Source organism: Chelonoidis abingdonii, chromosome 1 (assembly GCF_003597395.2).
Source record: "Chelonoidis abingdonii isolate Lonesome George chromosome 1, CheloAbing_2.0, whole genome shotgun sequence".
In the NCBI taxonomy this organism is placed as follows: Eukaryota; Metazoa; Chordata; order Testudines; family Testudinidae; genus Chelonoidis; species Chelonoidis abingdonii.
In genome coordinates, this window is record NC_133769.1 from 213860060 (window position 1) to 213873601 (window position 13542).

Consider the following 13542-nt stretch of genomic DNA (forward strand, 5'->3'; position numbering starts at 1 on the left):
GCAGCTTGAGGTCTTCAAACCACAATTTGAGGACTTCAGTAACTCAGACATAGGTTAGGGGTTTGTTACAGGAGTGGATGGGTGAGATTCTGTGGCCTGCATTGTGCAGGAGGTCAGACTAGATGATCATAATGGTCCCTTTTGACCTTAAAGTCTATGAGTCTGAGTGCTCACAAAATTGGGATTGGGATGCAGGAGGGGATGAGGGCTCTGGTTGGAAGTGTGGGCTCTGGGGTGGGACTGGGGATGAGGAGTTTGGGGTGTTAGGAGGGTGCTGTAGCCTGGGACTGAGGGGTTCGGAGGGCGGGAGAGGGATCAGGTCTGGGACTGGTGTATGGGAAGGAGTGCAGGTTCCGTCTGGGGGTGGGGGCTCTGAGGTGGGGCTGGAGATGAGAGGTTTGGGCTGCAGGAGGGTGCTTTGGGCTGGGATCGAAGGGTTTTGAGAGCGGAAGTAGGGCTGAGCCTTGTGGTCTGGCTCTGGCCCAGACCCAGCGCCCCGGCTGGAGCGGGGCCGAGCCTCATGTTCTCGCCCCCAACCCAGTTCCCCAGTGGGAGTTTGCGGGCCATAGTTTGCCCACCCCAGTCTAGACTCTAGATTGTTTCAGTTTTGTCATCTGTGTAGTGACCTTCTACTGGGAGGTGCTTATGTACTCCAGCTCATGTTGATAATCTTTCAGCTGTTTCTGTACATTTTTAAGATGATGAAGGGTTTTCTCTCTGCCCCTATCAGCTGTCTCAACTTGAACTTCCCACTTCCTCCACTCTTCCGATGGGCCACTGATTTTCTAAGCTGTTGCTCTGGATTCATGTCACTTTTCCCCTCTGCCAGGTTGGGTGCTACTTTTCTCTACATCAGGGTTGGGAAACCTTTCCAGTCACTTCCAAAGCTCTCAAGCCAGGGAAGATCCTTTTCTACCCCGATACATAGCTAACCTCTCCAGCCCTGTACTCAAAGCTCAACCTCTGCCATGGGTGGTAGTAGACATTTGTCTCACCATGTGCTACAAGCAACATGCATGAGCAGATGCCAGTCCATCCTCTTTACCAAAACTCCATTTTCTGCAAACAAGAGTGTGGCTGAGTTCATGAGATATTCCACAGACGTGCCTGCAGCCAAACTGGTACCACATATTGCTGAGTCCCATTGCCATTCAGCGAGGACCTAAGGGCACAAACATGCCTGTAAAAACATCCCAGGTAATCACATTCTTGTCTGATATTCCTATACGTGAGCATCTGAAGCACACCACTCGACTTCCTTGACTACACCCAGATGTGCTTCTGCTAGATTGTAGGAGTGACTGAAGCCTTGGTAGCTCCTGTGCATCCACCCATTTTGGGCTACTCAGGGACTTCTCCCATTGAGGTCTACCCTGCAATTCCCCAGACTGGGATATCTCCTCTTCTGGTTTCCCCTAGGGTCCACTCCTAGTCTGCCATACTATTCAGGCCACTTGATTCCTTTAGACCCAAAAGAGATTTCTTTCCACTTGGGGGCCACACCTGCTGAGGCAAGCTAGAATTGCCTTACCTAGTTTTGGGCTCCCATGGATAGAACCTTCAAGAACTGTCCTAGGACCACTTGGTCCACAATTTTCCCTGTGGAACAGGTCTCTGGGATTTCGCTGCATGATGATTATGCCCATAACCTCTGAGCCAGCACCCTTGGTCGTGCTCTCTGCAGGAATGGTTCAACCCAGAAACAAGTTGGTACACTTCCATTGTCAGTCCCCATCTATCCAAGAGAACAGCCTTTACCACAGGATAGGAGCCTGCCTGTTTGTCAGTCACCATGCAGTAGGCTGCTTGCATCTCATACATCCAGAATGGTGCTCTTGGGGCCTTCCAGGTAGACTTTTCCCAGCCCACTGCGTTGGCCACTTGTTCAAAGGTACAGAGAAAGATCCTCCTGGTCAGGCTCTGGCCCCACCGTTGTTGACAGGCGAGGGACCAGTTTGCCCAAGCCACTCTCTCCAGTACCAGCCAAAGCCCCCGGAGCAACTTGGCCAAGCTGCTTCTGCAACCACTCTTGTTGTTGGAAGTGGGCCTCCTGCAACGGCTGTTGCGTGGTAAATGGTACCTCTTGCTTTTTCTGCAGGCTCTCCATCAATTGCAGGAGCAGCATCTGTGTCTTTTTGTGCTACTGCTGCCACTGTAGCCTGGCTGTCTATTGCTGCTGCAGTTACCAGTGGTACCACCTCCTACATCTTTCCCAGTTACCTAGGTTGGGAGGAGTGTCAGTCAGTACTCACAAGCTTCAATTTCCCCTCAATTTCAGGGGCTGATGAACTACTTGCATTCTCCACCATGTGTTACTGCATGTCTTTACCAGAGCACCCCCTTCTGGCATTGTGTGGTACAGCAAGCACTTGCTGCAGTTTCCCAGCTGGTCCTGCTCTGCCTACCCTCTGCCTTCTGGGTTACAAAGACTCAGCCTTCAGGCTAGGTCTCTAACAGTTCTACCCTTTCCAGGGCGTTCAAAGTCCAAAATGAGTGTAAAGCAACGTAAACTAAATGCCTTTGGTAGCTCTGCTAACATAAGTCTTCCCCAGTCCCTGGGCCTACCTTGCCTTTTCTTCCACAGCACTTTCCATCTGCTCTCTTTGCTTGCCCCTTCCAAATGAGCAGGGCTTTTCTTTTTAAGCCCTTTCCTGGAGGCCTGCTTCCTGCTACGGGTGTTTTAAGTGGGGCTAACTGGCCTTCTGTAGCCCATTAACCCCATCCTGCCTTGGGTAGAGGCTTGTATGCCCCATTACAGACCCTTCCATGGAAAATTGCACATGTCCAACTTTTGCTCTAATTCTGAATGACAAGAATTTCAGACATGAGACATTTTCCACATGACAGAAATTCCTGTCCTACAGTGCTCTAGTGACAATGTAGTTCCAAGTTTGTTGATGGAGGATAGCTGTAGCACTCAGGTTACATCTACACTAGGAAAACTGGGCCCTGTATTTCTCCACTAGTGTAACTCCACTGGATGTAGTAATTATGGAAATTGTATTGTAAATAGGATTCAGGTTCTAGCGATATTTATCTGTTTTATTTATTTCTTTAAATTTAAGTAATAGTAAAAACAGATCTATAAAAAGATTTAGATCCCCTGATAATTACATCTTACAATAGCATAAGCCAGCAGCGTTAAAAAAACAAAAAAACATTCAAACACAAACTAAAATTAACTCAACTCAGCCTCCCAGTGAATCAACTACAGAAAGTTCCTTTCCACTCCATAATCTTAACCTTCTCCAAAAAGCCAGATATAACTGGTTAGATAAAATGGTGGTGAAAATACCTGAACCCTGTCTGCTCTACCCCTGTGCTGTTTCTACTATCGGTGGAGCTGCGCTAGTGGAGTGGTAACAGTCCTTTTTTTCCTAGTGTAAATAGGCCTTGGGATACATGGGCTGGGTCCTGCTTCACCACCTTGATAACAATTGTTTTAAAATGTTTAAGGGTGCTTTGCATATGGTAAAACAAAAGACACTCTTTCTAGGGATGGGTGAACTAATTCAGATAAAATAAAAATCCACCTGAACCTTCCTTTCACCGCCTTTTGGGGTGATCTCTCGATGGTCCTCAGTTTCTCCTGACTGGCCCTCCTTAGTTTGCTCTGTCAAGTTAGTTCCTGGACTCTCATCTCTAATTAACCCTGTCAGCCCTTCACTTTTTGGGCTTGTAGTCACCCTTTGGTCTCCTGGAGGCAGCCTCATATAAAGCTGTCACGACCTTGTTATCCCAGGCACTTCTGTCTCCTTTTCCTTGTCTGTTCTCTCCCCTTTATAGCAGGCCTTGTTTCTTCTGTTGGCTGCAGCTCTATGATTGGCAGCTCTAGCAGCTGCATAGGGGTGTGATCAAGCTGCTTGCTTGTGAACAGGAGACTGTCTATGCTCAGTATGGGATTTGTAGACCCTGTTACAGTTCCTCAATAACTCTCTCAAACCTCAATCATTTTTTAGGGTCTGATAAAGCCAAGTTAACACTGTGTGCTTCTAATTTTTGTTCATCTCGCCATTTTCTAGTTTTGGGGAAAAGTGGAAATATTATGAGAGGTGCTGCTTTCACAGTATTTCTGGCTCTTGGGAAACCAGGTATTCTAATGAGAGATCTTGAATGTCATAAGACTTCTGACCCCATTCCAAACTATAAAGAGATTGAGCCCCAATTTCCAAACAATATAGAGATTTAGCCATGTTTATAGATGCATCTTTTTGTGGTAAACCCACCATTTTCTCTGATGTAGAAGATGCAGAAATAGTTTTCTCATGCCTGCAACCATGCTGCTCTACTGCCTCAACTCTTTTGCAGGCAAGTATAGGGGGAGCACATATTCAGTAGCATGGCAAGATGGCATAGTTTAAAAGCCTAAGTAGAATAGAACACACATGCAGTGATTCGAGGTGTCAGAGAAGCCATCTGCACATCTTTAATCGCTCACTTTCCAGATTTACTGTGGGGGTTGTGGATTTCCCTCTTCTCCCCCCCCCCCCAATAAATAAATAAAAAATCAAAAAAAAACAAAAAATCAATTGTTCAGAAGGATGGATGGATGGAGGATGCAAGTATTGTTGGATAGGGTAAGGAGGTCTGGAACTTAACTGTTGTTAAGCCATTACTGGAAATCTACAAAGTAATATCTTCCATTTATTTAAAAAAGTGAACAATGTAATCCTCTCACTATTCTCTTGCATGGAAAACTGTAAGGAAAAATCTTATGTTAAGAATTGCACTTACTGTGATAGGAGGTTCCTTATACCTTTACTTTTGCCACTCTTTGTCCATTGAGCCAGAAATTCTGATAGTAGGCTTTTGCATGTTGTAATATGAATGATGCCAGTTTTTCAAGGATATTTTTAGGGGAAAAAAGCTGAGCTAATTTATTTTTAACATTACTGAAGAAGAGAAATTTTTAAGACAACCCTTTTTTAATTGAATATACATTTTAAAAATTCAGACTTTTTACACATTCTATATGTTCACTACTGTATATTGGCAAATAAGACTATAAAAGCAAGCAGCATATATAGAATGAGAATGCAAGTGATTGGGATTTAGAGATGTACAGTGATTATTCAGCTGTTCCTCATTTCCTGGTTCACAGTTTATGTTCATACACTTTTTTTCTAGATAAACAGCTGGATAAAGTGTCAAATCTTCAGATATTTTCAGCTAATTATAGAAAAATTCAAGACGAACTGTAGGTTATAAGACGAAGCAAATGCAGTGTGAGCATTCTGGTAATTCACCTAAACATCCACCCCTATTGTTATCTGATTTTTAAAAATACAGAGACATTCTTAAAGCTCTCTTAAACTGTTGCTTGTGAATAAATGAAGATGTATACTGTACAGTTAAATAACATTTAGTTCATTCAGTGTGTTCTTCAATAAAGGTTCTAGCCTTTTTAAAAGCCTGTTTTAGATAGTCACAATGAATGAAGTGAAAGATTCCTGTTCCAAAGGTCAGTTTGCCATGAGTCTTTGCTCTATTGGTTTATTTTCTGCTTGTTTGCCTGCAGGAGCAGTCTCACAGGTGCTGGACAGCCTGGAGGAAATTCATGCGCTTACAGACTGCAGTGAAAAAGATTTAGATTTTCTACACAGTGTTTTTCAGGATCAGCATCTTCACACACTACTAGATGTAAGTATTTTTACAGTAGAAATTTGAATATATTTTCTTCTTTAATAGCTAAATATTTCTCTTCATTTTTGACAGAATTTTAAATTCGCTGTGTAGTATTTGCTTTTTTTGTGTATCCTGCTTACTTTTGACTTTGTTATAAACAAGAAAATATATGAATTTACTAAGTGGTAAATGTAAGAAATCACTCAAGGAAAACTTGATATTAAAATACAACTAATATAGTTTATCATACTGCATAGTGTGAGTTTTAAAAATGCAATTTTTGCATGCGTGATTAATGACTTGGTTTGTGAGTTTACACATTGAATTAATGGATATAGTGTTAAAAATATTCTGATTCACAGAATGTGGCTCTTTTGTTGATATCTGACTTCTATTTTGTATTCAAAATTTGAATTATGCAGATTTATACTCCTTTTTAAAGTGATGTATTCTGAGACCTTTTTACCAAAGTCTCAGTAGTTGCTTAGGACAATGATTCCCTAACAGATGAGGAAGTGGAGCAAAGCCTTTTCATGCATAAGAAGATTCAAGACTGAGAGAAAAACAACTGAGGAGAGTTGGCAGTTCTTCAAAGGGACACTGTTAAGGGCCCAAAAGCAAGCTTTTTCGAGGGTAGGAAAGATAGATAATATGTCGTCAAAAGATCACCGGGGCTTAACCACGAGATTTGGCATGACCTACAAAATAATAAAGGAGTCTATAAAAAATGGTAACGAGGTCAGATTATACAAGGATGATATAATGGGCAATAACACAGGATTGCAACGCGGGCAAGATTAGAAAGGCAAAGGCACGAAAAATGAGGCTTCAAACTAGCTATGGAATAAAGGAGAACAAGAAGACCTTTATCAATACATTGAAGCAAGTAGAAGACCAAGGTACGGGTAGGGCCCACTTGCTCAGTTAGGAGGAGTAAAACGAGTAACACGAAGTTGGAAAGGCAGAGATGTTTAATGACTTCTTTGTTCGGTCTTTACTGAGATAGTCTGAAGGAATGTCTTAACATTAGTGATATTGCTAAGGGGAAGGGGGTTAGGTTTTAGAAGATAAAATAAAAAAAGAGCCAAAGTTAAAAATTCACTGTTAGAAAGCAGATGCCTGCAAGTACCAGGGCCTGATGAGATGGCATCCCTAGAATACTCAAGGAGTTAAAGGGAGGTATCTGAGCCTCTAGCTGTTATCTTTGGGAAAGTCTTATGGGAGACGGGAGAGATGATTCCGGAAAGACTGGGAAAAGGGCAAATATAGTGCTCATCTTATAAAAAGTGGAAATATAAAACACCCAGAAACTACAGACCATTAGTATATACTTCTGTGCCAGGGAATGATAATGTAAGCAATAATTAAAGAATCATTCCTGCAAACACTTGGAAGATGGTAGGTGATTAGGGAATTAGCCAGCATGGATTTGTAAATGAACAAATCATGTCAAACCAATCTGAAGCTTTTCTTTTGATAGTGATACGAGTCCTTTGTGGATAAGGGAGGAATGCGGCTAGATTGTGTTATACCTAGACTTTAGTTAATGCTTTTTGATACGGTTTTCTTCACATGATATCCTTATCAATTAAACTATTGGCATATACAATTTAGATGGGGCTTCTATAGAGTGGGTTACTAGACTGCTGGGTATATACGCACCTCAGAGAGTAGTTATTTAATGGACTCCCAATCTCTGTGGAAAAGGTTATTTAACAAGGGGGTTCCGCTTAGGGCCTGGTTTTGGGACCGGCTCTGGTCCATTATCGTGATCAACGACTTAGATGTTGCATTAGAATAGTACTGCATTATAGTTTAGCAGACTGATACTAACTGGAGGGATTGCTAACTGCTTTGGAGGACAGGGTCAAAATTGAAAATGATCTGGATCAAATTGAGAAATGGTCTGAGGTTAAACCGGGTGAAGTGCAATAAGACATAATACATAAGTGCTCCACTTAGGAAGGAACACAGTTTCACACATACAAATGGGAAGTAAGAGACTGTTCTAGGAAGGAGTATGGCAGAAAGGATCTAGGGGTCATATGTGGACCACAAGCTAAATATGAGTCAACAGTGTAATACATTGTTGCAAAAAAAGCAAATGTGATTCTGGGATGCATTAACAGGTGTATTGTAACAAGAACAGGGAAAGTATCTTCCGCCCTACTCTGTTGCTGGTTAGGCCTCAACTGGAGGAGTTTATGTTGTTTTCCCCAAGTTTCTGGCACCCTCATTTTCTAAAGAAAGATTGTGGAAATTAGAGTATTGAGTAATGGTCCAGATAAGTTGCAACAAGAATGATTAAAGGTTCTTTGAGAACATACCTGGTGAAGGTAGGCCTGAAAGAATTGGGTTTATTTAGTTTGGAATAAGAGAAGACTAGAGGGGACATGATAGCAGTTTTCAGGTATCTAAAAGAGGTGTGTCTTATCAAGGAGGAGGGGAAACTTCGTTTCCACCTTAGCTTTATCTAATATTAGAATCACAATGAAGCCAAGTAGCTTTAAACTGCAGCAAGGAGATTAGATGGGACATGACGAAAAAAGTTCTAAGTGTCTAGGGTAGTTAAACACTGGAATAAATTGCCTCGGGAGGTTGTGGAATCTCCATCTCTGGAGATATTTAAGAGTAGGTTAGATAAATGTCTATCAGGGATGGTTTAGACAGTATTTTGGTCCTGCCATGAGGACAGGGGACTGGACTTGATGACCTCTCGAGGTCCCTTCCAGTCCTACAGTCTTTGAATTAGACTTGCTTGCACAAGCCAGATGGTAGCCTCAATACTTTAAATGAAACTTCTGCAGGTCATTGGATGTCAGGTCTCATGTTCTAATGTACCAGATATGGACTTGCTTATACATGCCAGGTGTGTTCATCATAAGATCCTTTAATGCTCTGCCTGGTATGGCTGAGGTTCATTTAACTAAGATATTTTATACAGTGCCATGTAGTGGCTGAACAAGGTAATACAGTTTAGCATTCCATTACACCTCCTCCTTTAAGCTCTACATCCCTACCATTTACAATATTTATGCTATCATGCTGTCTTTGAGGTTCAGTATGAATCAATCTCTCAAAGGTCTTGGAATCATACTGGTTTTCTGATTACACAACTCTAACATGTAACAACTTGCGTCACCTGGCTGTCCATTAGTTGCAACAACTAGCTGTGGTCAGTTTGGAATCTCTGGGTCGTTGTCTTGTTCTGCATCCACCATCTGTAGATTTTTTTTTTCTGCTGATTGTTTTTTCTGAGGAACAAATTGTAAATGTCAGCAGTTTCTGTTGAACTCTCCATTGTTGGTCTCGATCACATATGATCTGGGCAGCGAAGTCTTTTTCTTTACAACAGCTGAAGTTGTCCCTCCTTTTTCTCCATCTAGTTTGACATGAACATGGTCACCAGTGTTGAGAGCTGGCAGTTCTCTGAGTGTTATCTGTTGTAGAAGTGTTTATAGGCTCTTTTTGCCTTTTTATCTGATTTGACTACTCTCTTCACATTGGGCCACTTTGGAGATAGATTCTGTTTAAAAGTTGAAGTGGTAGTTCTCAATTGTCTTCCCATCAGGGACTATGCTGAACTATATCAAGTAGCTGCTATTGGTGTTGATTTTTACGTCAGAAGAGCAAGGAATGCATCTTCCTGCTGTAGGATTTCCTTGGCTATCTGTACAGCTCTCTCAGCCTCTCCATTCACTACCGGGTAACGTTTGGAATGAGTTAAATTTTGCTGCAGTGAATTGTGGTTCATTGTCCATCATTAATTGTTCTGGAATATCAAAGTGGGCAACATATTATGTCTTTAAAGTATGTTGTTTCTGTATACTTGGAAAAATAGTTCCCAATGACCAGGTAGTGATGTCCTCTGGATTCATATACATTTGCAACTATCTTTTCCAGTGTGTCTCTGATAGAAGTGCTTGTGCATTTCATGATCAACCATTGTCTCTTAAGTTGATCTATACTGGATCTCCTTTCAAAAGTTCAGTATAATCGAATCCTCCATCAAGTTCTTTCTCCTTTCTCATTAGGCCCATCATGGCTGCCACACTGTGGCTGAAAAGATTGTTGGTCGTTGATCCTTTGAACACATGCACTCTGAATGCATGGTTTTAATCTTTGTAAGCTATTTCTGTGGTGAACTGGTCTGTGCAGTTCAGAATACCTCCAGGGCTAGTCAGACCTGTGTCAGGTGACTTTAACTCTGGGAGGGGTTGAAAGTGATTGAAAGTCCCTTCTGGCATGAATGTGAAATGTCAGCTCCTGAGTCAATTTTAAAGTCAATAGTCTTGCCATGAATATTCAGTTTCACTCTCGAGGCAGGCTCTATGTCATTGCAAGTGATAAATCAGAGAAACAATGGTTCTGGATTGTTTTTAATATTAGTCAACTCTCTGACTGTTTTTGTGTGGTGAACAGCCGCGAAACATCCATATTTCAAGCATTTATTACACCATGCACCTCTGGCTGAATGTGCATCATCCCTATAGATATGACATTTTCCACAACTTGTGCATGTAGGCTGGAGTTTGTCCCCAACTTTTAGTACTCAAATGTCTGTTTATAGCTTCTAAGCTAGCTTCAGGTTTTTCAAGTTGCTCCTGTCTTTTGTTCTGTGGTTCGACTAATTCTGACAGCTTTGCTACCTGTAAAGCTATGGTGGCTAGGGTAACATCTCTCTTCATTTGTAGTTGCTGTGAAAGGCTTTTATCTGTTAAGCCAATAACCACTCTATCTCTGATATGTTCGTGTTTTGCATTCCCATAATCACAGTTTTCAGCCATTGTATGCAAAGCACTTACAAAACATTCAACATTTCCCCCTCGTTCTTGATTTTTCTGGTGAAAACATGCTTTTTCATGAACCACTTTTCTCTGAGGTATAAAGGATACATTAAAAAAGGGCTCGGCAACCTCTGGCATGCAGCTTGCCAGGGTAAGGTCCTTGACGGTCCAGGCCAGTTTGTTTACCTGCTGCGTCAGCAGATTCAGCTGATCATGGCTCCCACTGGCCGCCGTTCGCCATCCCAGGCCAATGGCGGCTATGGGAAGCGGCGCGGGCCAAGGGATGTTTAATATTTGACTAGAATATGTTGAATACGGGAGAAAAAGACCTTGCCCATTACTGAATCTTTGGGGAGACATGGTGACATAAGTCATACAAAACAAAAATTTTAATTAAAATTTAAAATCTTGAAACAACACAGAACAAAATCTTTTTTAAAAAATTAAGTAAGATTTTTATTTCAGTAAGGCAGGTTAGGCAGTTTGTACACATTGATATGATGTTATTTTGCCTCTGGGAACGTGGTGTTCTATGTTTCAGTGACAGTCTGTGAGGAAGAGTTTGTTCTCCTTGGAACAATTTGGGTCAGTGAGACTACCAGAACAAACTCTCTGACCCATTATCTTGGAGTTTTTACTGTCAAATCAAAATGTCAGTTGCATGAAAAACTGTGCTCCCCACTTCTTGGCCTTTTTCCATATGTTAAATTTGTTTACATGTTCCTCCTCTTTCTCAAGAGTTATTCTTATTTTTAGACTAAGCATGTGATTTATCTATTGGAATCTCTTCCCTGACTTCTAAACTGAATCTTCTCTAAAGGCAAAAGAGAGGAAGGATCTCTGTGCAAACGGATGAAAATTATCCCTTCCCTTTTAGTTTCCCTAGTTTAGTTTACACATCAAGCAGGGATTCTTTCTTTATAAAGTTACTCATGGGCAGGGCAGCGAAAAAGTGTATGTTCTGCTATTTCACTGTTTGAGTTCATTTATATATGTCTATTTTAAAAGCTATATTAAGAAAAAGCTTTTCTTGCAGGGTTAAGCAACTCATCTGTTTAGGCTTATTCCAGTGGTGAAGGAGTTCAAAAACAAAAATGCCTTTTTATTCCTTTTAATTTACAGGATAATCTGTGCAACATAAAATATGTATCTATGAACTGAGATGACTGAATTGTAACTGTAGCCTTTTGATTATGATCATATTTTTCCTAGAACCTAAACTGTATACGGTACCTACTCTTTGTTGGATTACCTACTCTTTAAAGATCACCAACAAGTCTAATTACGGTAGCATATTTCTGTGTATTTTTAATATTATTTCTTTTTCTCCAATAGTTTTATAAGTTCAGAACATAAACTATAGACTAGTATGTTATGATATAAGCAGAAGCACTAATGTGGAGAGTGGAAATCCAACTTTTTTTTCATTGCAAAGTAAATATCTGTGGAACTCTGACATGTATATATCATTTGTGAGCTAAAATATCAAATACAAATTCAAATAGTGTGTGCAACATTTGCTATGCCACAGCAACATAGATCTATTCCAGTTAAGTTTTTATGTCTAAACTTTTGTGTACAGTTCAGAGGGAAAAAATTCTTAAATAGGTGTTTTTGGTAGTGACCAATTTAGATGCATGTGACAAAGTGTATAATTCAGCTCTTGTTTCCTGCAGATAGTAAATGACAAGTGTAAAACAGGAAAGCTACTGGATGTATTTTTTAATGTGGTTTTTGTCCCTGCTAGGGAACAGTTCTCTTTATGTAAAGATCAGGATCCTGCACTCATTTTGGGCCCAGTTTGCAAAGCATCTCCTGGAAGTGTCTTTCAAAATAGTTCCTCTTTTATGGTTGTCAGTAATCATACAGAATCAAAACTAATTTCTTCAGAAATAGTTTGATAATTCCAAAAAACCCAAATGATTAATTACAAAAGTATTAGATGTGTTTATAATAAAGAGAGGGGAACATCCATTTTGGGAAACATACAAAAATACAATCAAATTTAATACTTGAATTTTTTTTTTTTTTAAAGATAAGAGTGGTTTTAGATTGGACATTGTCACTTGTATTACACGGGGAAACATGTCCCTTCCTCTCTTTTGGAAATGTGATGTTAAAAATTCTAATGAATCATGCAGCACATTCCTGCATCCAATTCAAGCAGCTATTCCTATTTTTATGCCTATATAAAGCTTTGTGGACTGGTTCTGATGTCCAGTTTAGGTCATAATGAATGTAACATTATTAATAAAATAATAACACAGATAAGTAAAGAATACAAGTTATTTAATGAAAAAGCATGGCACAATTTAATGTAGTGGAACAAGTTTTTATTTCTACCAGCAGATTTTAGATACCTTATCAAATACTTTGATTAAAGTATTTTATTGACTTTCATGAGGTAGATACCACAAAGCATTGTGCATTATGTATGTCAGCAGTATTGGCACAGCATGAATTTAGTTACTGATTTTGGAGACATCCGTGAATGGCTGTTTTTTACATCAGCATGACACAGATTTTACCCTAATGATTAGTTGTTTTAAAGAATACTTTGAGCATGATTGCTTTGCCTAGAGGAGGATCTTAGCAGAACATGTTCCATCTATATGGCTAGCTGAAAAGAAGGCAGGTTTGCTAGAAGGTAAAACCAGAAGCTGCTATTACACAGCTGCCTGCACAGAAGGCTACCAGTAAAATCTGTCTCTTGTTGAGTCAAGCAGTTTGGTCACCTCTCAGGGACAGCCTTTGTGGGTGATTCTGAATACAGATGTCATTCAATTTACAAGTGAAATTTTCACTCAGCAGGAGAACAATACCAGCTTTTGTGTGTCTGGGACCAGTCTGTGCTGCTAGCTTTGTCTGTGTATGTGTCTCTTTCTGTCTGTCCTAAGCCAGATAGTTCTAGGCAAGTTTATTACTTACCTACCTAAGAAGTTTGTGTTCTATCTTCAAACTTTAAGGTAAGTGGTGTTATGTTTCTGTACTTATATCTGTGATAGAGAAAACTGCTATAAACTTCAATGGAACTTTATTAACCTATTTGCTAGTATATCACATAAAAAATTAGTTTGTGAGAGATTGAATAGCCTTGATGTATATACTGTAGTGTTACTGAGTATCTGTG

General features: G+C 40.4%; 1 protein-coding gene across 13 annotated transcripts in view; it reads left to right on the top strand.

Annotated features, from left to right (window-relative positions):
- CASK (calcium/calmodulin dependent serine protein kinase) overlaps positions 1–13542 on the top strand; it is a 442447-nt gene that overhangs the window by 335517 nt on the left and 93388 nt on the right. For all 13 annotated transcript variants that reach the window (XM_032806527.2, XM_032806492.2, XM_032806483.2 and 10 more), the window contains one exon: positions 5519–5640. In XM_032806527.2, the coding sequence (XP_032662418.1) occupies positions 5519–5640 (122 nt within the window). The remainder of the gene's footprint in view (positions 1–5518; positions 5641–13542) is intronic.